Consider the following 24,039-nt stretch of genomic DNA (forward strand, 5'->3'; position numbering starts at 1 on the left):
AGAGCAGTGCTAATAGGATGCACAGCATACCTGTGTTCTTGCAATTACTAGGCACATAAGGTAGTTGGGTTCAAAGCAAAACAGTAATTTCATTATTTTTGGAAACACTTGTACTAGCACAGGTGTGAATTCGTACACTTTGAGGGTACAAATTGGAAAAATTCTAGCTTTGACGTTTCCTGCACCACGTGCTACTTAGGAGCACCTTGTGAAGCGGTGGAAGGGCACTGTTGGGTTCTGAAGCTTCGGTCCGGCACAAAATGATGTGAGAAAATGAAGGAGATTTGGTAACCTACCTAGAATGTCAAATACTATCTTCTTCAGATGATGAGCCTCAAGCTTTGTTTTTCTGTATGGTTTTTTTAAGCCACTTTTAACCTCTGTATTTGAATGAGGCCCTCAGTTCTAAAAGTGTGTCGCTAAACTCTGTTTACAAGCTGATATGCATGTGTTATTTCCTTTAACTCTCCCATCGCAGCCGCGCTATTGGTAAGAAACAGAAACCCTCCTGCCAGCCACCCGTCAAGCGCACAAGGTACAATTCCACCTCCCAGCAGAAATAATCTCATATTTTAGGCTGGCAGAGGGCGTGACCCTTTGTCCATCCGCCTGGCTTTCCCTCCTGTGAGGCTCCCAGGAGCTAATAGCGGGGGGGTGCCGCGGTGAGGGGCGTGCCGCGGTGAGGGGCGTGCGGCTGAAGCCGAGCTGCCCGGGGAGCCGCCGCCTCGCCCTGCTCCGCGCCACCGCCCCCACAAGATGGCGCCGCCCGCGCCCCCCCCTCACGGCGGCCAACGGCCGTTCGAAACCTAACCCCGACGGCGAGCGGAGGGCCCCGCCAGGGGGCGCGCTGCCCCCCGGGCCCGCCCACTCCGCGCTGACGTGGCGGGCGGGGCGGGGCGGCCGCCCGGAAGCGGCTGCACGTGGGGCGGCGGCGGCGCCATGGGGTCCCGGGCGGCGGGCGCTGCTCCCGCGGGTGCGTCCGGGGCGCCGGCCGCCCCCCTCCCTCCTCCCTCTCCTCTTCCTCCTCCCCCGCTTTGTCTCTCTCCCCGCTCTTTCGCGCCCCCGGTCAGTAACGGTCCCTCGCCGTTCGCTCCACAGGGGCCGGCGGGCCGCCGGCCGAGGAAGAGATGCCCGAGCTGTCCGACGGCGAGGAGGCCTGGGAGGAAGAAGAGGAGGAGGAGGAAGATGCCGCCGAGGGCCTGCGGACCCTCTGTCTCTTCTGCGCCAGGTGGGGCGGCGCGGGGAGCCCCTCGGGCCGCGGTGTGCTCTCGTTGTCCCTGCCCCCCCCCCCCCCGCCGAGCTCTTGGGGCGCGGTCGTACCCGCGGTGCCCCTTGGAGAAGGGGGCTGGGGGGCGAGCGCCCAAACGCTGCCTGAGGGCGGCAGCCACGCCAGAAAAATAAATAATACGTAGTTTGCAGCGGCGTTCTGTAGCTTGTTGGTAGTATATTGGGCTTCTCTAGAGCCACAGGTCTTTTGAATCTAGACTGAAGGAGATGTAAGTAACGTGAGAGCAGGTGATTCCCCTCTCCTCGCCCTGAAGCAGTGTGGAAGCTTCTCTCTTGAATCCTCTCTGTCATCTGTACCCATTGTCAGCAAATAGATGAGGATTTTTATTTTGATGCAGCAGATCTGGCTGGCCAGCTCGCCTCGTATACATGTGGTTCTTACATTTCAGGTTTAACGCTGTCTTTGCTGTCAAGGAGTTTTTGAGAGTTAACAGGGTTTGTGGTTTTGTCAAACAAAATTTTTGCGTTTATTACCTTTTGTTGCAAAATGTTTTTGCAAACAAGGTAAAAGCTTTTTTGTGAGGTATGCAAGTAAGCAGGTGCCTGTTCATCCTTTCCTAAAGGCAAAAATGACGTGTTCTGAGCCTAGCAGGTTAGAACAGAGCATATAAAACTCATAAGAGCGTTACAACTTCTAAATGTGTTAATACTGCGTATTTAATAATTGGGTTTTTTATAGGTTGTTTAGTTCTGCTGAAGGCGTATTCTCCCACTGCAAAACAGAGCATCAGTTTAATGTTTGTGACGTGGTCAAGAAACATGGTAAGTTTTTTACAGGACTTGTTGTTTCCTTCTCATTTAAAGTAAATTGCACAGATTAGCTTGTTTCTAACTGATTTCCTGGCTGTAGCTGAAGATTCCAAGATTGAACAAGATAAGCTATTGTAGAAAAATGCTTATATGTTATCTTTATGTTGGCCATTTCCTGTGCACTTTATCTGCTGGTTAAGCTCTTGACTAGTAACAAAAGTAAGATTGATTTCTGCTGGCTTGTGCTGAGCCCCCGCTGCCTGCTTGATCGACCTGAGCCAGCCCGCTGCATGCTGGAGTAAGAGCTGTTTACCTCATCTACTGGGAACTCTTGCCCGACTGGTGATACTGTTGTTGGGCTCGGTAGCTTAGCAGAGGCCAAAGTGGATGTACCCACCAAGAGGTCAAGCAACTGGGCTGTACTGCTGGTGTCTGGTAAGCGGCTGTTTGCAGTCTTGACTTACGTTCCCTCAGGTGATCACAGGAACACATACCCTCTGACGTCTGTTTCATTCTTTCTAAGTGAAGTTTAAGGTTGGGTTTCACTTGAAGCTGTTGTGTTTAGGCCAAGTGACTGAAGGGAAGGTGCATGTAGGGCGATGTATGTGAAGGTGGGGGGGTTGGAAAAGTTAGGTAAGTGCTGAGCTACTGAGCCTGAAATCTGTAGCTTGCTGCATATAGAGGAAAACTGAAAAGCAGGGGAAAGGGAACAGTGTTGGAGAAACACTATTTTAAGAGCGTGTGCTAAAAAGGAGAGAGAGATAAGAGGGTGGGAACCACACAAAGTGTTTAGAAATCTGCATGTAAAATTGTAAGGTCTGGTCTGTTTTCTGTATAAAATCTAAAGGCAGGTATTTTGAGTTTATGCAGTATCCTCACCGTTCTTGAGGAGAGCATGTAATTGCATTTAAACTACTGTTATTCCTGAGCAAGGTGGCAGTTTTAAATCAATATTAGTCTATATTCTTGGTCAGTAGGATCAATTTAGTTTTTATTGAGGCGAAAGCTAAAATTATGAACAAAGGAGCACACAGCCTAAAGTATCAGCAAGGTAGCTAGTAGGAGATAAATGTGGCTGTCCTGATGTAGTTGTTTGCCAAATGAATTAAATCCCTGTTCATAAGCCACACTTGCATGTGTTCCATTCTTAATTTGCAGCAAATGAATTTGTCCTGAGGGTGAGAATTTCCTGGTTTGGTCCTAAAGAGAAGAATGTAGATGGCAAACTTAAGATAGGAAGGCTGACCTAGATAATGATGTACACCCCAAGGGGAAGCTGGCCAATTGAATAAGTAATTAGTATTCAAATAATTGTAAAATGCACGTGGGTTTTCTGTAATGCAAGTTCTCTTCTTTTTTCTCCTTTCTTTTCAGGACTTGATTTTTATGGATACATTAAACTAATAAACTTTGTTAGATTAAAGGTAGGTGTGCCATGTATTACTTCCATAATCTGTGTCTGGAGAATGGGAAATCAAGATGCTGTGCTTTCAATTTGCCTTTCTTCTAATAACTGTATGAAATTCTGTGTTTATATTTCTAGAAATAGGAAATCATGGGAATTAAAATAGCTATTGATTGGTTTATTTAGATGTGAAGTTCTTTTCATTTGAGATATATTTAATTAATGTGAGTTTTATTGTTTCCAGAAGAGAAGGTTCAGACTTGCAAATAGCCCATGCTATGTAGTGTCATGTTATTTTTTTAATTCATCTTGGCCTACTGACAGGCTGACAGACAGACCCTGCTGTCTCGCTCCAGTAATGGCTTCACTTCTCAATAACTGAAGTTTCTCAGTCCTCGCATGCATGTCGGTGTAAAAGAGTCTTTCCTGGGGACGTGAGCTGGCCAGACCCTTACTGCACTGTTAGTGAGGACAACACCTGATCCCTTAGGTCACAGAATGTAAAATTAATCTCTGCTAAAATGATACCAGAATCGGGAAAGCTGATGGGAGCCTACAGTTTTAAGTTAGGCTTGGATATATGTTGCGTATTCTGTGACTTTAAAGTACGTTCTTTAGTTGTTCTCTGAAAGTTTAGGTTTAGACTTAATCCAATCTTACATAATTAAGCATTTTTTTACTTAAATCTTCAAATCTTAAATCCCCAAATAGTTATTTAAGGCATAACTAGCTATGCAGAGTGTGAACAGAAATTGAAAAACTTAAGTCCAGAATCTGACCTCTCCTTTCCTGACAAACCATTAACTGGCTGGATGCAAACAGAAGAGCATATAGCATTTCTGAAATAAGTCCCTACAGCACCATTTGTGTAAAAACACTTGGCATGATTAGTATCTTGGCTTTATTGATTAGCCCTGTTGTAAGCTATGGGTCTGACACATTCAAATACTTGAGCAAACTTGGTTCCCAATAGTAGTGTAATCCTACAAGTATCCTTCAGCTTCTATCAATCTGCTGTGCTTTACTGTTTGTACTGAATTCCTCGATCTTGTAGCTTCCTGGGCTTTGGGCCCCAGACTAGCTTACAGGTGTAATTTTATGTTATTCTCTGGTCATCATGGTTGTAGTGTCAGTATGCTGAGGTGAGTACTTGTCATCAGAGCCAGGATAGAAGCCTGAAGTTCATTTCCTCACTGTTCTTAGTAGTCATGCTTTAAAGTAGTATCTTTCTCAGCCTTTGCTACAAAGCTACTTTAATAATACCCTGTTTATTTTAACGGGTGGAAGAACAGTTCTTTGTCTTATTGTCTTGAATGAAATTGAAGGGCTGGTGTTTTCAAAAAAACTTAGCTTACTTCTCCTTCTGTCTAGAAACCAACAGCAGCATATTTGAGTTCACTCAGCAGCCCACTGCCTTGGGAAGGAGAGGAATACTTGAAACCAGAGCTAGAAGATGATCCCTTACTTCAGTTTGGTAAATAAATACGTTTCAGTATGACTGTACTGCATTGTGGGGTAAATGTGGATTTTGGCAGAGTTCCTGTTGTACAAAGCATCATCACTGTTATTCAGTTGACTTAGGTACATGAGAAAGTCCATGTAATAGCTGGAGTCATGACATTAAGTCATGCTCTGAAATTTTTGTTACATGTTGGTTTTTAATGGCTGAGATTTCCATAGCCCTGTTTTATTATCTGCATTTGCTTATTGTAGATAGGACGTTCGTAGCGGAGATGCTGTATGTATTAATTAAGCAGGTCAAAGAGGGACTCCACCCAAGCTTTGATGGAAGATTTATGAAGCTTTTAAAGCTTCTAAATGTAGGTATTTAAAATCAGATGCATTCATTCAAAAATGTATGCTGTAAGTAAGGAGCAAGTAATTTGCTGCTTTAAAAATATCTTAATCTTTTATACGGGTTCTATTTTGGACCAATCCAGTGTAAAAGACTACAGTTGCATAGAAGAGTTCTGCTTCTTAAGTGGTTCTAGCGATCGGTACAAGCAGCCTTAGTTTCTCTCTCATGACAGTTCATCAGGTGGTCTCGAGAGAATTTAGTTTGACTTTTGAACTTATTTTTGCTGCCCATGACCCTCCCACTCTTCCTATTTTGCACTTGATTGTACATCTTTCTTTCACTTAAACCATAAGGTACTTAGAGCTTGTGGATCTTTTTTTCTCTGTACAGTCTAGAATGCAGTTTTGCCCTTTTCAAAGCAAGCCCTGCTGCATGATAGCAGAGGTAATGCTTGGTAGAGGATGTTGGTTGGTTACTTCAGGGATTTCATGTTCCACTGTATCAGTTCCTGCCTAATATGTGCTCTTAGCTGAAGCTATAGACTTTTGAGATGCTTTGAGGTGCTGAGGGAGTTGCTAAAGGGTTATGGGGGTGATCTGAACCTCTAAAATCTTATTTTCAGTATCTCTGCTTTGTTTCAGTCCTGTGGGCCAAATAGTCTTCCATGATTAAAAGGAATACATACATGTTTTTTTAATGAAGTCTTTTGCCCAGTAAGCTGGCAGTGACTTTCTACTATGTTCAAAAACACAGTAGCACCTTTTTTTTTTTTTTATCCACTGACATCTGTTGAAGTCACTGGCTGAATTTAGCAAGAGGTGAATGGGACCTAGTGCCAAGTCTGAGTTCTGGTAGTTAAAAAGCAATGTTTCATCTAGATTCATTCTGCTTATGCTCTTTTGAGTTTTGTGTCTTCATAAGTTTTATGAAAGCCCAAGGAATTGGTTTGAAAATTAAGCGTTACTGTCTAATTATTAAGAAATTTTAAATTTATACACCTTCTTTTACCATTACCAGCCCTTTTGGCCTCAGAATAACGTAACTGGAAAAATAGAGGATAAGACTGTCATTAACTTAATTACAGTCTAAACTTAATGTCTCTTTTATGACTAATCCAACACTGGTATTTAAAGAAGCCTGAATTCTGGATTTATTTGCTTTGTTAACTCAGAGCTTGCTTCTAGCATACTTGCTTTTACTGAGTAGTACTGTATTCTGTGGTTAGTCCTATCAAATCCAGTGGTGCTTCTTGTAAAACAGACTACTTCTACAAATCATCCAATGGCAGAAATAGCAACACTGAAAACATCATATGTTTATGAGCTGCTGTGAAGCAACACGTGACTGGTAGGTGGTTTTTTTTCCTCCCTGTTTCATCAGATATAGAAGATCTTTGTGAACCTGCAAATGTTTTGCCTTCTAATGGTTTGAATGATACCATGATGCTGCTTGAACAATTAAAACATGCAGAACACAGAGCAAGACTCGCAGAAGCAGCCTTGGCTAGAGCAGATGATGATCTTCAAAAAATGAAGTAAGTGTTTGAAGTTTTCGGGTTTTCTATTTGACATGTTTTAGGTGAGATGAGATGTTTGTGTTTAAAGAGCAATAGAAATTCAAAGAAGCGGTAGAATGTAACTGTGGAATAAAACTCATGACTTGTGTTGGGACTGTAGGTTTGACTTTTTTATCTTATAGGTGAATAGTAAACATCTTGTAGAAGATTAGTAAAAACTGCACAAAACCTGCACAAATTGAAAGAGCAAAGTATGCTTAGGAAAGCTAAATAAGCACATGGCCCAGAAACATGTATTTTGCTTCAGACCACTCCTTGTTTTTTGGACACTTGTCTGTTAGTCCTTTAGATATGAATTTAAACATTGAAGATGTACATAATGGAGAAGGGGGGAGGTATTGACAAATTAAAGATGGGATTCTCAGCATTTTCAGAGATGGCTCCAAACAATGATTGTCAGTAGTAGAATACACTTACAGTTTGGAGAAACCCTCAGTGAAATTGAAAAAACAACTTTCCAGCTACTTTTATTTTCAGTCTTGGGTGTGTGTTCTGTTAGTAAGAATATTTAGTGCATCGCAATCAGGAATCGGGACATCCCCATAGCTGTACATGCTAATTCTAAATCTTGAGGTCTCCAAAATATGAATTGGTGATGCTCATGGATAAAATAGGAATATAAACTTCTTTTTGGGCCACATAGGATTAAATCTTGTACAAAGATGTCATTTCAAGATCACACTGATTGGGCACTGAAGAACTGAAATGGTATTTAAGAGACTTGTAAAAATAATTCACGTTCTTTTGTGGAAAAGTAAAGTAGCAAAAACCTTGTTTTGTAAAATACATTTGAGGGTTCGTTGTATGTTTTGAGAGTACACACTTGATGTTATTAGTAACTAAGTATACTAAAATAAATTGATGTGTTCAAATCCTATCAGCTGTGAACAATTACACATGTCAAAAATGGACAGTTTTGTCTTCAGCTGGGTTTAACTTTTGCAAATTGTACTTTATAGTGTGCAGCACTTTTCTGATATCTCTGTGTACTTTATGCATTAATTCATCATAAACAATAAGAATGAAAGAAATTTGTCACTGTACTTGGAAAACTAGTTTTTTTTTCTGTGTGTCATCTGGTCTTACTCTTGTTCTCTTCTTTTTCATTTGAAAGAAAGAAAAACCTTTTCAGGTCATCAATTGCAGTTTCTTTTCAGCTCTCTCAACTTCAGTCAGGCTCATATAGATTTCTTTTTGAGGTTAGTATATCAAATTAGCTGCTGTTGTACAAGGAAGCCTTTCATTTTAATTTGTCAGTGTAGGCTCTTCAGTGGGGATCAGCTGGCAGCAAAAATAGCTAATTGTAGATCTGATGTTGCAACACAGTTTTAAATTATAACTGGTTGCACTGTAGTATTCTACATGCTGTAATTCATAGTGATAGTGATTCACGCTGGAGGCTACTCCATTGAAAGAGACCATCTACAGATGTTTCCTTTTGGGTAAACCTCTGCGAAATGAGGAGCTAGAATAGTGTACAGGACCTTAATCTACACTAACCTGTTTTTCTGTTGTTTGCTATGGAATTAGGTTTATACCGGTATTTAGCAGGCTGGTTGGCTGACTTCAACTTGTGGAGTAAAAAAAGGTAGATCCAGGAGCTTTCTCATGCTACACCTATCTACAAAGACTTCTTGGGAGACTAAGTAACTGTAACTTCTTTCGGTTGCAATGCGATTGCATTATGCAGGCCTTGCTCTCTAAGATGTGGAAAACATATTTTAGGTTTTTTAATGACTGCCTGTTCAGGATCAGTCATGCAGCTCCCTAGAGATTGTTGCCTTCTGAGCCTGGGAATAATAGTATGAGGAGACTCACTAGTTGAGTATGAAATAATTTTTCTGGAAATGTTTTTCCAAGTTTGCTAGACTGAGTAGACCTGTAGAATTATGAGAATTGAAAGTAGAAAGCAAAGATAGGTAGCTGGAGGCCTAGTGACCTTTTTCCCCCACAAATAGCAACAGTTCTATACATCAGGTCACCTCTAGCATTTGATGTAACTTAGAGGTTTAAGAGCATGGTTTGTATATCCTGAATTTTTTAATCTGTCCCCTGTTTAGAGATGATGGCTTTTGTTTTTACTTATCTTCTTTTTTTCTTGATTAAAAAGACAGGAGGGCAGCTATGTCTCTAGAGTTTGCTTCATACTTGTGTTGCATGCACAGGCTGGAGGAATGATCAGCTGAATCCATTTTAAATAATATTAAATGTAAGGTGAGGTTTAAATCTTACAAAATGCTAATTACACTTTATGTGTCATAGAATCTATTTTTTGTAAGTTTCAATTTTTATCATTTTGATATTTATCTGAAAGTAAGGAAAATGCAAACTGCTATGGTAAAAGCGATATTAGAAATAAGAGCCTGCCCTTACCTGTATGTCAGCAAGTACAGGAAGTTTCTGATATTGACAAACTTTTAAAACAAAATCCCTTACCATCTTCTCTTCCCTATCCAAACTAGTTAAGCAGAGAAGTATTGGACATGTCAGGACTGATACAGTATTTTTGGTTTTGTTGTTCTGTAAGGATGGTACTGAGATGTTACCTACAGCTTCTACACATTAAGTTCCTATTTAAGAAAATATGACCGCTGTTGAAGGTGAGCTTTGGCTGCTTTGGAGTGGTCTAGGATGCAAGTTCTGTTGATGTTGGACTGTAGACCTTGGAGGAATATTGTCTGGCTAAAGCATGTTTGCTTCTTCACTTCATTGTGGGTATAGTATGAGCTGTTTGCTTGTCAACTTTTAATTGTGTTTTCATGATAAAACCCTTGGTTTGTGTATTTTGTCATCAAAACTGCTTTGAGAAATGAGAAGGGAACATGCGTATTAGGAATGCAAGGCCATGGAGGAAGAAAAATAAGCAGCATGTGAATAAAAATGAAATTAAAATAAATTTAATTTTAAGCTTTTTTACTTGATTCCACCCAAATGCTTCAGTTTTAAAGTACTTTCTTCAACCTTCCACTATTCACGCAGTGATATATGATTTATAGTTCTTAAGTGGTGTTTGTTGTGTTGGGTCCATATCTGCGTTACATGGCTTAAAATGCACGTTGTCCCTCGTCGGCTTGGACCACTGCAGTACTAGCTTCTGTATTAGCGAGCGCAAAATAGATAATTCCCCCTTAAGAATAGAATTGAAGTCTGAACATTTCACCGCTGATATTTGCTGGTGGGAGGCAGAAAGCGGTGGCTGGAGGAAGGTGATGGATGGCGAGTGGCGGTGCAGCAGCCTGCGGAGCCGGCAGAGGGAGGTTGTGCACGCTTCAAACCGGTGCCATTGTTGTAAAAGCCCCTGTGCTTTGCGGATTCCTTCTCTCTTTCAAGCCCCTTCTTCCCCCCCGCCTCCTTTTCATGGTCCCATAAGCATGTCTCAAGGGTATATTTCAAATTGATTACAGGCAATTTGCACAGGATTTTGTGATGAACGCAGATGTCAGGAGCAGCTCGTCATCCAGCGCCATTGCAGACCTGCAGGAGGATGAGGATGGTGTTTACTTCAGCTCCTATGGGCATTATGGGATACACGAAGAGATGCTAAAGGTTAGAAAGTCATCTCAACTGCATCTTAGTAGGACTAAAGAGGGAAGATGGAATGAAGTGGGCTGTGTGCCCATAAATATACTGCAGAGCAGCTGCATTTTTAACCCTTTCTATACATGATAGTTTTTTCCTAGGAGTTAGGTTGAGAGATCTTTTTCCAGTTTTACTTCCTTTGTATAAATTCTGTTTGCTCTATGGGAAGCAGTAGGAACATAAAATCATTTACTCTACAGATATGCTTGAAGATGCATTACAATATCTATACCACAACCTTACCTTGCCAAAAGCAGCTTTTTCCTGGGTGCTTAAAAGATAAAGGATAAAACATGATACAGACAGCGAATATTTGTCTTTAGTTTATATTTTCCTAACAATTGAAATTTGTCAGGCAAAACTGCTTCTTGAATATTGTGGTTTCCTATTGCATTAGGTAAACAGAAATTGTTGTGTTGGTATACAGTTGAGTGCATCAATAACATGAAATTGAACAGCTGGAAAAATTGTATGCTCCTTTTATATGATGAAGATAAAATAATTAGGGCTTAAAACTCTTCAAAGGCAAACCTGTGTATGCCCTTTTACTTCTTAAAAAACAAAAGCCAAACACAGAACCCAACAACTTACAATTGACATGAAAATCAAAATCTTGTAATGCTTCCTTTCAGAGAATGTATCATAGTTGTGAAAGTCAAACAGTTTTGTCATTTTAAGACAGAAATAAATAAAATTCCTGCCTAATCTAGAGAGAGAATATGGAGTTCTGAAGTGACTTTGTCCATACAGATAGTATATAAAATTTTTTGCTTTGTAGATCATTTAGTGGCCCTGGTATAGAAATACACATGAATCTGTGTTAGGAATAGTATAAGCATGAGGTTAATTTTGGGGGGGGGGAGGCAACTTTACAGAAGCACAGACATGTCTGCAGAGGTAGAAGAATGTTTTCCAAAATGTGTAGTCTAGAGAAATATATTTAAAGTCTTGAAGATAAATAATAATGCTAGAAGTTTGGTTTTGCTGCTGTATAAAGGTGTCATTTGAGGTGTTATAGGCTATAAGATGAGGAAGCCTTTCTGTTTGCTAATAAAGTTTATAACAACTCTGCATCTCTGAACAAGAAGATTGGTACAAAATCATATGTTATTGGTTTCAGAGAATGCTTGTCAGAATGCTTTTAAGAAGACTTTTGACTTTACTAAACATAGGAAAGCAATTGATTTTTATCACATGCATTGAATTTTTTTCCTATATGCTAGGCATTCAGTTTGTGTGGGGGTTTTTTTTTTTTTGGTATGTCTACCTTATATAAATGTAGTGGCTTGCTACATTGACATTTTTAAGAAAGGAGCCTTGCTGTCTGAATTTTAAGTCTGTTTCTGACACTGTTCAGTTTTGAAACCTGTTTTTTTCCTTATGCCTGTTAGTGGTCAGATAAAGTTTCAATTTGTTTTTTTTTTCTGCAAATACTTCAGAGATGGGGGAAGAACATTGTTACTTCACACTTGGCCCAATGGCTAGTGTTTCCCTTGTTCTATTTTTTTTCCTCAAAAATTTCTTGACTCATCTTAATAAATTTCCTTACCATTATATTTGAAAAAACAAAACCACACAAAAAGCATTACATCGAAATGGCAAGTGAGAGAATGGAATTGATGAATAGAGAGACCTGAAGTGAATGACTGTGGCTGACTCGAGCAGCAGTGCATATAGTAGGGACAGCAGCTAGAATTGTATTGATTAAGTTGGGGCAGCGCTGAGGCAATGTGAGTGGGCAGGAGGTAAGGCTGAAAGCTTTCCAGCTGACTGCTTTCTCGATTGATGCTGAACCTTCCGATTTTTTTTTTTTAAAACCTTTTTTGGTCGTTTCAGCAAATCCTATTATATACTGCAATAGAGGTGAAGTACTAAAACAGTTGGTCTTGAATATAACAACATAGTAAACCAATATTTTTTTAAAAGGATCCCTTTTTTAAAATTTATGTTAATTAGGTATAATTTTAAAGTACAGTTTTCTAAAGTCATCACTAACTGTTTATTTGGGCTCTGTGTGTGTGATAATCGTCCTAAACTTAAAACTGGATTTTAGGGTTTTCAGGGCTCAAAAGAATTCATTTTGTCTCCAGAATTTTTATGAACATATCCTTTGTTCTCAGTATCTGTTTTTTGATGTTGTTTTTCTAACAAAATACTTTGTTCTTTCTTACTAAAGAAAATTTCTTTAGTTTCTGTATTGTTTCTAAAAATTCTTACTTGTCATAGTAGAAAAATATTAACTTAAATATAAGCAGTTGGATTTTATACTTCAGTATTATTTGTAGATTTGTCTTTACTAGGTAAAAATTGGTTAAAATTTTTCTTTTACTTTGCTCTAACACTTGAACTGCAACAGCAATTCCAAAACCTATACTTGGCTGTCAATTTGTGTACCTGCTGATGCATATTAAGAGAATCAATATTTTAATAGATTACTGTGCTGGTAGATTGAGCTATACTGCTAGCTTTCACATACTAAGATACTATAAATGCTTAGTTACATGCTTGAAAACATTCCAGCTTCTCGGGTCATGTTGTATTACAGTTAAATTGGTTTGTTTATTATATTGGGCTTTCGTAGGATGGGCTGTACAGCTTCAGTTACTAGCTTGTCATCAGGTTTGCAAATTTGTAGTCTGTTCAGAAATAGAAAAGGTTAATCTGTTCTATAACTTTATTTCTGAAGGAATCTGTGTGTCACAGGAGTGTCAGAGAATAAAATGATACAAAATGTTCTATGAGCTTGTGACTCAAATTTTTACCATTGTGTGGAAGGTTGTTATGTAAAGTTGATGCAGTATTGCCACTCTATTACTGCTGTTCCTGGGAAGTGGTGAAGAGGTATTGAGGAACTTTGAAATATCCAAAATCAAATGCAGCAGGTCAGAAAAGCATAAGCTATTTTCTTATTTTTCCTCCAGAGGCTCAGCTGGCTTCATTTGCAAAGACAATAAGTTCTGAAAGAATATAGTATGGAAAGTGTTGTGATTGCAGAGCCCTTATAAGTACAGTAGCCACAAAATACCTGTAGGCCAAGTTAAAAGCAAGTTTTTCAGCCTTTTTGAATGATATGCTGTACCTAAGTAGAAAAAGTGAACATTGTTTTTTTGTGTTCTTTAAATCATAGGATAAAGTGCGTACGGAAAGCTATCGTGACTTCATCTATCAAAACCCACATATCTTCAAGGACAAGGTAGGTAAAACAGCTCAGAAAACACAATAATTTCTGCGCTTTATTTTTTCTTAAGTGGTAGAGATCCTCCAGGTTGGCTACTTTGTAGCTTTGGGAATGGACTATCTCACTGACAAGATTTGATTTAATGTACTCTGGCTTTATTAGGCAGTAGAGTGCTGTTCAGCTGCTGGAGGGTGCAACGTGCTGATAACAGAAGTGCTGATCGCTATTGTCATTGTTCTGTGTGCCATGTCGGGATGTTCATTAATTATGTTGGCTGGGCTAAGTTGAGCCTTTCTTGTCCACTATATTTAAGTGGAATCTATCTTAGAGGGCTGCTTTACCACAATTTAAGTGAATTTCAGTTTGTGCCTGATACAGTAAAAACGTTTTAGAAGCACTGTGTAATTAGAACTGGGGAAGAATTCATATGCAACTGAATTAGTGTTGTTTAGTGTCTCCAGACTGGGTTGTTCTTCTGGGACTTGGTACCAGGAACTAGTATTTCACTTGCAGTGAGGAGAGATGGCACTGACTTTTGTTTATGATTTTACTGTGGTTATGACCCCTGCACAGCTATGGTCCTCTTCTTGTCTTCTGTATTTGTGCTGGCTATTTCTGACGAGTTGGTTGTGTTCTGAGTTATGCTGTGCAGCCTTCTGCTCTGGATTAGCTTTCCTCTGCTTAGTGCTTACCGTTCTTAAGCTGTGCGTGGATATTTCTTAATATGAAACCAGGATGTCTAGGTTTATGGAGGGCAATCACTGCTGATTTTTCCTTTGGTTCTGAATTAGACTTCGTTAATAACTGATAATATAGGGCTTCAGAATAGTTGTGGAGGTAATAAAAGTGCACCCATCTGATAATTCCTCAGTTGGAGATTGTGCTAAATATGGTTTTGCCCTAGGTGGGAGGTATTTCAAGGTAGATAGTGCATACTCTTTGCATGTCTTAGTTCAGTTTTCTTTTGGCAACTATAGCAGAAAAATATCAGGAAAAGAGTTTTCTTCCTTTTTGCTTCAATCCATGTCACAAACCTGTTTCTACTAAACATTTCTAAGCTCTTCAGTTATAATGAGAGAACAAGCAAAAATGTGGAAACATTATGCTGCCAGATACTTAAAAGATGTGAGTGACTGCATAGCTGGGCGGCTCATCTAACAAAGCAGAAAGATCGATAAAGGAAAGAAAACTTCCTTGGGAGAAACCTAGTTTCACAGATGCCCCTAAAATTGATAACTGCAGGTTTTCACAGGGTAAGACTGATCTTAAGTTACATGGAATGTATGTCCTGGTGGAACAGTAACTTCTCAGGATTGGTTGTATTTCTCCTCTGCTGTATGGACATGCTGGTAACATCTGAAACAAAATGTGGGTGAACTGTTCTAGACAACCTTGCTTTGGCCCCAGCTGTAGATGTACTTGCTCAGGAAACAGCGAGAAAACGTGTGCTTGCTCTGTGTTTTGTTTCTACTTCATGTGAAAGCATTCAACTTCTAAAGAAAAGCTTGTCTGTTATTACAACATCTGCTAACTGTTTTCTGAACTCAGTGTTTTTACAGTAGTTTTTTGATCAAGATTACCTCAAATTCACAGTATGTCCGAATGCATCCTAGTGTGTTGAGGTTGAATGGAAAGGAAGATTCTAAATTGCTTTGAGTTCCCAACAGCTTCCATCCAGGTGACCAGCGCCCCACTTAATTTCTGTGTCTAAATGTTGATGTAGCTTTCACTTGGTGTGCTGTTACGGAGAATACATGGGATTTTTTTCAGAGATCTAGCTTTGAAGTAACATCTGTTACAGACTTCTGCTGAAGGAACTGTTAAGGTGTTTTGCTTAATTTATGTATCATATGATGCTCTCGGAACCGTATTAATGAGTGAAACTTCCAACTTGAGGAAATAGGCTTTTTTCCCTTAAAGTTTGATTACAATTAAAAAAAAAAAGTGAGTAAAAGTCTGATACCGTATTTTGTAGAACTCCCATATGGTATTCCTCCCTAGAAAATACATAGTGATGCTTTTTGTTTCTAAAAGGACACCTGTAGGGTGGGTTGGGAGGAGCTTCTTCAAAGAGGTTAACTGATGGTACTGGCTGTTGATGCAAATCTGCAGTATCCCAAAGAGGTGTGATTGCATGGTAACAGATGGTAGCAGAATATCTAGGTTTGTTTATTATGCATACTTTTTTCAGAACCAGCTAATTTGGTTGTTCTCTCCCAGCATTCAAAAGAAATTATTAAAACTTGAATGATTCCTGTGTGCTGCCTTTATTTTCAACCTGTCAGATGTACTTGATGGAATAGGACAACATAGATTACCTAGCAGGAGTAGTTAAGGTGGTCGTACTCAGTGAAAGGAAGTGCGATCCATTTTACAGCGAGTGTGTTTTTTTGTGGAAAAATAATTGGTTACAAAAGCACTATTGCCATGATTAGTTTTTGTTGTAGAACAGAAGTCTGAGGCAGGCATCAGTGCCATATTGAAGGGAAAAAAGAGTTTTTAAATGTTGTTCCTACTAAAAGTTCATTGATGGAGTTAATTTAATTGGCCAAATTACCTGACCTCCTGGTCTTCTGAATTTGAAGTAATTTTTTTCTGTTACTAAAAGCAGAATATCAGTTTTGATTAGCAGAGAAGGATGTGATGCTGCGGTATATTATGGTACAGTCAAATCACCAGTCCAGCTGCTCCGGATCTCTGGTGAGAGGCCATATGTGATCACTGCAAGAATGCGTTAGCTGTAGACCCTTGTCCTTAGGCTAATTGGTGATCATTCTGCTTGTCTTTCTGTTCCTCAGATGTGTTCCAGCTTGTATATTTTCTCTCCCATGCCTTTCTCTTCATCCCCTGCCTAAGGCTAGAGTTCCATCTGGGTTTTTAAGTGACCAGGGCAGCTGTCCAAAGTGGTGTCTGCTTTGATTTTTTTTCCAATTTGTGGTGATTGCTCTCTTTCATGCAACTGTACATCAAGATCATTCTTTCACAGAGGTTTATTTTTGGCTCTGACTTCAGCTTTCATGGCTCAGCAATTTTGTTAACTACCATGGGTAAAGTGTTAGAATAGATGATGTTAGGGGGTGTGAGATTTCAGCAGCTGCAAGAACATTGATTTTTACTTTCTATTCCTGTCTCCAGAAGACTTCAGCCTAGGGATTTCTGTAGTCATTACATACTTGTGAATGCATTGCAGAGTTGACGTCTATTGGAACATAGTTGCAAAGAGTTGCAAGTGGAACAAGTAACTGTCCGCAACTTCCGTGACCAGCCTTTATGCAAGATGCTGTAAAAAATTCGTCACGCTAATGCTTTTTAGTCTGATTCCAGATTAAGTTGCTCTATCGAGACAGCAGTCAACTCTTCAGTCATTGCTTCCCAGTACACCACAGCAGAAGCTCACTTACACTATGCTGCTAAGGATAGACAGCTATTTTTATTCATGCTGGCTTCAGAATCTTTGTTCGGTATCCATCATCAGAATGTATAGAATTGTATGTAAGGGAAGGCAAGCAGACCTAATGTGCAGAGCATTCAAGTATTTACTTTGATACTATTTGTCAGGTGACATTTAAAAGTGCACATGCAAGTTTTTGTTGTGCCAAAGCAAGAATGCTCAATAGCTCATAAGCTAGAAAGTTTGTCAGTAGGGTGCGTTATTACTTTGGAATATTTTGTAAAGTGGGGTTATAATTCTCAAGTGTGGGATTGATTTCTAAGTGATTTGATGCCTTCTTTGGAAAAAAACATTAATATCATGAAAGCTGTGAGGACAGCTTTTACAACACTGGATGCTGTGCTAAGGAGAGACAGTGAAATAAGTTTGATGTCCTTTCTAATAAATGATTTTTATGACTAGTAATTCTGACTCAATGTTCTTGTTATCTTAGAAGTGTTTTAGTAAGTTATGCTTACTCTCTTGTTTAGGTCTCTTGTATGGGGAAGGAAGTTTGTTTTTACAGTTCCGATTCTGTTAATGCTTAAATGCTGTGCATGATACAAGTAACTGTACATAGTGTTTAGGAAACTTTTTTGATTTTTCAGATTTCAGAGTGTTTTGGGGTTTAATGCTTAGAATTTAACACCATTTGTACAACTTAACTATGTTAAGTAGATGTCTAACAGTAAGACTACTGATGCTCTGGCCAATGCAACAGAATGCGCCTTCAGCAAATTTGCAGATGATGCAAAACTGGGAGAAGTGCTTGATACACCACATGGTCGTGCTGCCGTTCAGAAGGAACCCTGTAGGTTGGAGAAATGGGCCAGCGGGGGCCCTGTGCAAAGGGCTCGGGGCAAGCAAAGGGCCACGCAAAATCCTGCAGCTGGGAACAGAGGAATAACCCACAGAGCAGTAGAGGCTGGGGCCCTACTGGCTGGAAGGCAGCTTTGCAGAGAAGAGTTTGGGGTCCTGGTTAACACCAAGTTGACGGTGAGCCAGCAACACACACCCTTGTGGCAAAGGCAGCCAGCCAGCCTCCTGGGCTGCGTTAGTGTCGTGGTTTAGCCCCAGCCTGCAGCTCAGCACCACGCAGCCGCTCGCTCACTCCCCCTGCCCCGGTGGGATGGGGGAGAGAATCGGAGGAGTAAGAGTGAGAAACACTCCTGGGTTGAGATAAGAACAGTTTAATAATTGAAATAAGGTAAAATAGTAATGATAATAATAACAATATAATAATAATAATATACAAAGTAAGTGATGCACAATGCAATTGCTCACCACCTGCCGATCGATACCCAGCCAGTTCCCGAGCAGCAATCGCTGCTCCCCAGCCAACCCCCCCCAGTTTCTATACTGAGCATGACGCCATATGGTATGGAATAGCCCTTTGGGCAGTTTGGATTAACTATTCTGGCTGTGCCCCCTCCCAGCTTCTTGTGCCCCTGGCAGAGCATGGGAAGCTGAAAAGTCCTTGACTAGCATAAGCAGTACTTAACACACTGATGTTTTAGTTGTTGCTATCAATGTTCTTATACTAAATCCAAAACACAGCACTATGCCTGCTACTAGGAAGAAAATCAACTCTATTCCAGCCGAAACCAGGGCAGTTAGGAAGATAACTTGTCACTAGCAGGTTGACAGATACTCACTTTCTCTTGTACCCCAGGGAGATGGCTTCTGGAGTGCTGTGCCCAGTGCTGGGTTCCCCAGTGCACGAGCGAGATGAGTGTCCTGGAGTGAGTCCAGAGAAAGATGGCAAAGGTGGTGAAGGGACTGGAGCATCTGTGATAGAGGGAGAGGGTGAAAGAGCTGGGGCTGTTTTGTGTGGAGAAGAGAAGGCTCAGGGGAGATGTTACCAGTGTGTATAAATGGCTGGTGGTGGTGGGGAGGAAAGGCGGTGGAGCCAGACTCTTCTCGGTGGTGCTCAGGGAGAGGCCAGAAGCAGTGGGCAGAGGTTGAACTCCAGGCGGTTGGGTTTAAAGATGAGGAAGGCCTTTTGTACTGTGAGGGCAACTGAACAGTGGCACAGGTTGCCCAGAGAGGTTGTGGAGTCTCCATCCTTGGAGATACTCAGAAGCCACCCAAACGTGGTCCTGATCAACCTGCTTTAGTGGACCCTGCTTTGAGCAGGGGGTGGACTAACTGATCTCCAGAGGTCCCTCTCAACCTCAACAGTTGTGTTTCTGTGAAAACATCAAATGTGAAACTCGTAGCTTAAGAATCTACCATAACACATTCAAGATTAAAAGTGTTAGTTTTTAAGGTGTTGAGAAGTTTCCAGCAATTAGAAGAAATATATTATGATGATGTTGAGGCCTGATCAAGGCTAACTTGGTAAAATCTCTGCTTTATGCAGTTCACAACTGCTGGCAGCTCAACTCTGCATTTTAATGTATTTGTGCTATTTCCTTAGTCGCTTCGCATTTTTAAACTTTTCAGTATCTTCCTACAGTAGCTAATATACGAGATGTCAAAAACGAGTATTTGCATGAGTCTTGTTGCTATGTTGAGTGTACTATTTTTCAAGTGTGGTGATGAAGTTTATTCTTTCATGAAAATTAGGGATTGCATCTTCCTGGATTTTTTTGGTCATAGTGTTAGACAGAAAATATTTCCAGGTGTTAAAACTGCCAGTTACCATTTTGAAATTTAGTCAGCTTGAGCCATAGCTGTTTTGAGGCACTGTGGCCGTTTCTAGCAGAGAATTCTTAAATAAAGTTTCTGAATAGACTCTTAATGAGAAACTGCAGTTTAGAATGTGGTTTTTCAGTGCCAGTGCTAAATTCAATTGTTAGTGCTTCACTGATTAAAATTGCTCAGGCTGTAATTTCTTGTTTCTCCTGTTCATGTAACTTTTTAGTTGTTGCTCAAATAATTGCTTGTGATTGTTTCCTGTGTGACTGAGTTAATCTGCAGCTGGAGCTAGTCTGCTTCATTGTCTATCTGTAAAAGATGGTAGAGGGTGTGGAGTTAGAACTGCAGTTTGACTTGGGTATCTCTGAATGTAATAGTAAGACTTGATGCTACCATTTGTTCCTTCTGTTAGAAGATGGTATCTCACTGATGTAGAAAGATGCGCAGAAAAATCGTAGCAAGGGAAGATGTTTATTTTTACCTTAATTTATTTGTTTCAGGTGGTTTTGGATGTTGGCTGTGGAACTGGAATACTCTCCATGTTTGCTGCCAAAGCAGGCGCAAAGAAAGTGATTGGAGTCGACCAATCTGAAATCATCTATCAAGCCATGGACATCATTAGGTAGGAAATGTTCCAAGAAAAGTATGGTAATGTTGCTGTAAAAAGTTACTAAAATGCTGTTACTAGTTAATGATCACCTATCACTCAGTATGTGTTTTATCGAAGTCCTTCTTTGTCCTGAGACTTAACACAGGTTTTGATGTGCAGTCAAGTTTGCTCCTCTGATAGGGGTGATTAAAACAGGGCTGTAGTTGAGGCGTGCTATTTCCTAGACCTCCCTCCTAATGTTAGCGTAGGGCCAGTGCTGCCTTGCTGCAGAGGCTCCAACTGACTGTCGTTTTCCATTCTTAGGCTTTAAATGTTGCTACTGATAAAAAAGCAAGTTTTTAGACAACAAACATTAGACACATGTTCCAATAGGATGCGAGGAACTTTTCCTGACTGCACTACTTTAAGTTAAAGAAACGGTTCTGATTTAGATAAACCCACTAAAAGTTGTTTAAGAGTGTATATGTAGTTGTTTAATTTTCTGTTTCTATGTAGGAATTTTAAATCATGATGTAAATGCTATAATTTTTTTATTTTATAGAAAATTAATTTTATATAAAGTATTTTATAGAAGTATAGAAATTAGAACTAGAGAAATATAGACATTTTATTTTTATAGAAAATTTATTTTTCTTTGTTGTTGAAAATTAAACAACTTTTACTTGATTCATCTAAATGTGTGTATATATTTTGGATCATGATGGAACTGTGATGTTTTTAAACAAAAGCTTGTCATGCATTAGTTAGTTTTTACCAATTTTAGCACATAAAAAGGAGACATGTAGCTTTCTTTGGCAAATAGATTTTATAATTATATGGTATTTTAGTTTTAACTTGTGGAAAACCTTTTTGTGGTAAGGTTCTCTGTACATTGGTATACTTAAGGGACTCTGTGAGAATAGTAAATGTGTATTACTGTGTGTTTTGTTCTTTTCAAAACCTACTGACCTCTGGCTTTCATGCTAGTTGGAAAGTGATTACCATTGCACTGGAATATTTTTCTGTAGTTTCGGGGTGGCGGGAGGCACAAACCAATGAACCAAAAAAAAAAAACCCCAAAACCCAAACCAGACCGATTTTAAGAGCATGCACATAGACACACGCACACAGTCTACAGAGTCACTGAGAAAAGTTGTTTCCGGGAGAATACAAAGATGCTGCATGCCATGTAAACTGTCATGGAATAGTGCGGGGTGGAAGGGACCCCGGGGGAGTGTGGGGAGTGCGTCTGGTCCAGTCCTCCTCCGTCAGAGCAGGCTCAGCTCCCATCAGTGGCTGGGGCCTCGGCTAGTCAAGTTCTAAACATTGCCACTTCTGTCTGACCTTCTCTGGAAAATGCATCTCACTTGCCTAGCCTCACTCTTACTTTTGAAATACCAAATTGTAACTTCCGTTGTTTCAGTTTTTGTCTGTTGCCTGTCATCCAGTCCCTGTGATACAAGAGAAGAGCTTGGCTCTCTCTTCTCTTCACCCTTCTGCTGGAGAGAGGCAGACATCAGAAACCCATCCCTTAATCAACCTTTCTTAAGGCTGAGCAAACCCAGTTCTCTCAGCTTCTGCCTGTATGTCATGTGCTCCAGCCCCCTGTCATCTTGGTGGCCCCTTCACTGGACTTGCTCTGGTAGGTCAATGTTTCTTGTACTGGAGAGCCCACAACTGGACGCTGTACTCCAGATGCAGTTTTGCAAGTGTCAGATTGAGGGGAAAGATCACTTTCCTTGACCTGCTGCTGCCCTCTTGGGTATATGACACAGTAGACAGTTGGCCACTTCTGCTGCGGGGGCACACTGCTGATTTAAGCTCAACTTGTTCACCAGGCCCCTCATCAGGGCACGGTGGGGAACAGCAAGCAGAGCTGGCTTCTGACCAGCAGAAACCAATCCGTGATGTTTCATGGGGTTATTCCAGCTAAGGTGCAGGTCTTCACCTTTGCCTTTCCTGGATCTCTGAGGTTCCCATGAGCCCATATCTACAGCCTGAGGTCTCTCTGAAGAGCAGCCCAACCCTCTAGTATACCAGCTGCCCCCGCCTCCCCGCCCCCAATTCAGCATTATCCACAGACTTGCTGAGGGTGCATTCTGTCCCATTAGGTCACTACTAATAAAGGTATTAATTAGTACCAGAACTAGCACTGAACCCCGAGGGACACCTCTGGTACCCAGCTACCAGTTAGGCTTTATACTCCTTCTCTCACCTCTTCAACCTCATGGTCTAGACAGCTTTCCACTCCACATTTCGCTAATTTACCTGTAGAGGATATTAAGGGAGACCATGAGTATATGTAAACATGAAGCAATGGCATCTGAAGACTTAAAAAGGATTTCCTAGCATGAGGTAGGAGGATTGTAGGTGTAAATGTGTACCGTTGATAGCTGAGGTGTGTAGGTTCTTTTGTTTTGGTTGTTTTTGTAAGAGCAACTGTGGAAAACAGTCCGGGTAGATACTGAGGAATTTGGGAGTGACGGTTTTTATGCAAGCTCAAGTCGTACAGAAATAAAGTTGTCTAGGCAGAAATTTTAGGTTAGATACTGCTTCATATATTGGACATGCAACACTACACACTTGGATGCTGTAAAATTATTCTACTAAGTAAGTGCCTGTTTAAGAAAGGTACCATGTTAAGCATTAGGTGTAACTTCAACTAAAATGCTTTTATGGCACAAGAACTTGTTCTCTAAAGAGAGCTTTTCCCAGGAGTCCTTGACATCTTCAGAATGGTTACCAATGTGAAATAGTGTTTTATTTCTAATGCCCTAGATGACAAACATAGGATTGTTCATATCTTTCAACAAGTCCACAGAAAGTCTTTTATGTGTTATTCATACTTGGAGGAGGATAGAAGTATCAGCCAACACGTGTTACCTTTGGTGAGAAGGGCAGGCCTTTAAGAAAAACAACAAATCAAAACTCTTAAACTCTTAAGAGTGATGAATTGCCACGTGAAGTGTGCAGTGAACCATCAGTAAGGCTACACATTTATAGACACCTTCTGCTATAAAAGGTTCAATTCACATTAAAGTCTTCAGTTCACATCAAAACAAGTCATATTTGTCATGTTAAACCTACTTTTCCTAAAGGAATAAAGCTGACAAACTTGTAATGGAGTAATAAATATTTATTGGAATACTAAACAAGTCTGTGTAGCTTAAAAATTACTACTGCAGTGTGCTTCCACCTCTGATTCCAGTATGTGCTCAAGAGCTTTTGTCCCTCCCAAACTCAGGTTCATTTCTAGCACGCTAATTACCAGAAACAGTGCAACCCACGTGTGTAAGTAAACTGGAATAAGTGGCATGATTCTTTCCCAAGGTTACATAGTAAACTTTTTTAACTAAATGTTTGCCTTCTCTTTTTCTTACTGTGAATAGCTGCCCATAAAATTTCTAGTGCAGTGAATGACTTGATTTTTGTAATTCATCACTGTAGAATAGAAAGTTGAAGTATACTTCCTAAACAGCATCTCATCAGTTTTTCCTACAATGTGTAAACTACATTTGTTTGTTTGGGTTTTTTTTTATACCTTATAATTGAAAACAAGTATGTAATGAATTAATCTTTTTCCTCTTTTTTGTTTTAAATCATGTCCTTGTATGTGGTCATTTAGGAAGCTGTCCTTAGATCTCTTTTTGTCCTTCTTAAAATATTGTGGGTGATAGCTCTTTAGCATTTTATTTCTCACTTTGAACTTCTGGTTTTACTTCTGTTTGCTGGATTAAGTATGATATTAGTGATGAACTGCTACTCTTCTAACAGAAGACTGTTGTGTGTAGAGCATTTAATTGATCT

The 24,039-nt window shown here is 40.1% G+C and overlaps 1 protein-coding gene across 1 annotated transcript in view; it reads left to right on the plus strand.

Annotated features, from left to right (window-relative positions):
* The first annotated feature begins 939 nt into the window (after nt 1–939).
* PRMT3 (protein arginine methyltransferase 3) overlaps nt 940–24,039 on the plus strand; it is a 68,103-nt gene continuing 45,003 nt past the window's right edge. Inside the window, exons 1-9 of the mRNA XM_075712361.1 lie at nt 940–973; nt 1,099–1,228; nt 1,967–2,049; nt 3,412–3,461; nt 4,814–4,916; nt 6,621–6,774; nt 10,221–10,362; nt 13,523–13,588; nt 20,144–20,265. Of these exons, the coding sequence (XP_075568476.1) occupies nt 940–973; nt 1,099–1,228; nt 1,967–2,049; nt 3,412–3,461; nt 4,814–4,916; nt 6,621–6,774; nt 10,221–10,362; nt 13,523–13,588; nt 20,144–20,265 (884 nt within the window). The remainder of the gene's footprint in view (nt 974–1,098; nt 1,229–1,966; nt 2,050–3,411; nt 3,462–4,813; nt 4,917–6,620; nt 6,775–10,220; nt 10,363–13,522; nt 13,589–20,143; nt 20,266–24,039) is intronic.

The sequence above is a fragment of the Pelecanus crispus genome, chromosome 6 (genome assembly GCF_030463565.1).
Source record: "Pelecanus crispus isolate bPelCri1 chromosome 6, bPelCri1.pri, whole genome shotgun sequence".
NCBI classification, from domain to species: Eukaryota; Metazoa; Chordata; class Aves; order Pelecaniformes; family Pelecanidae; genus Pelecanus; species Pelecanus crispus.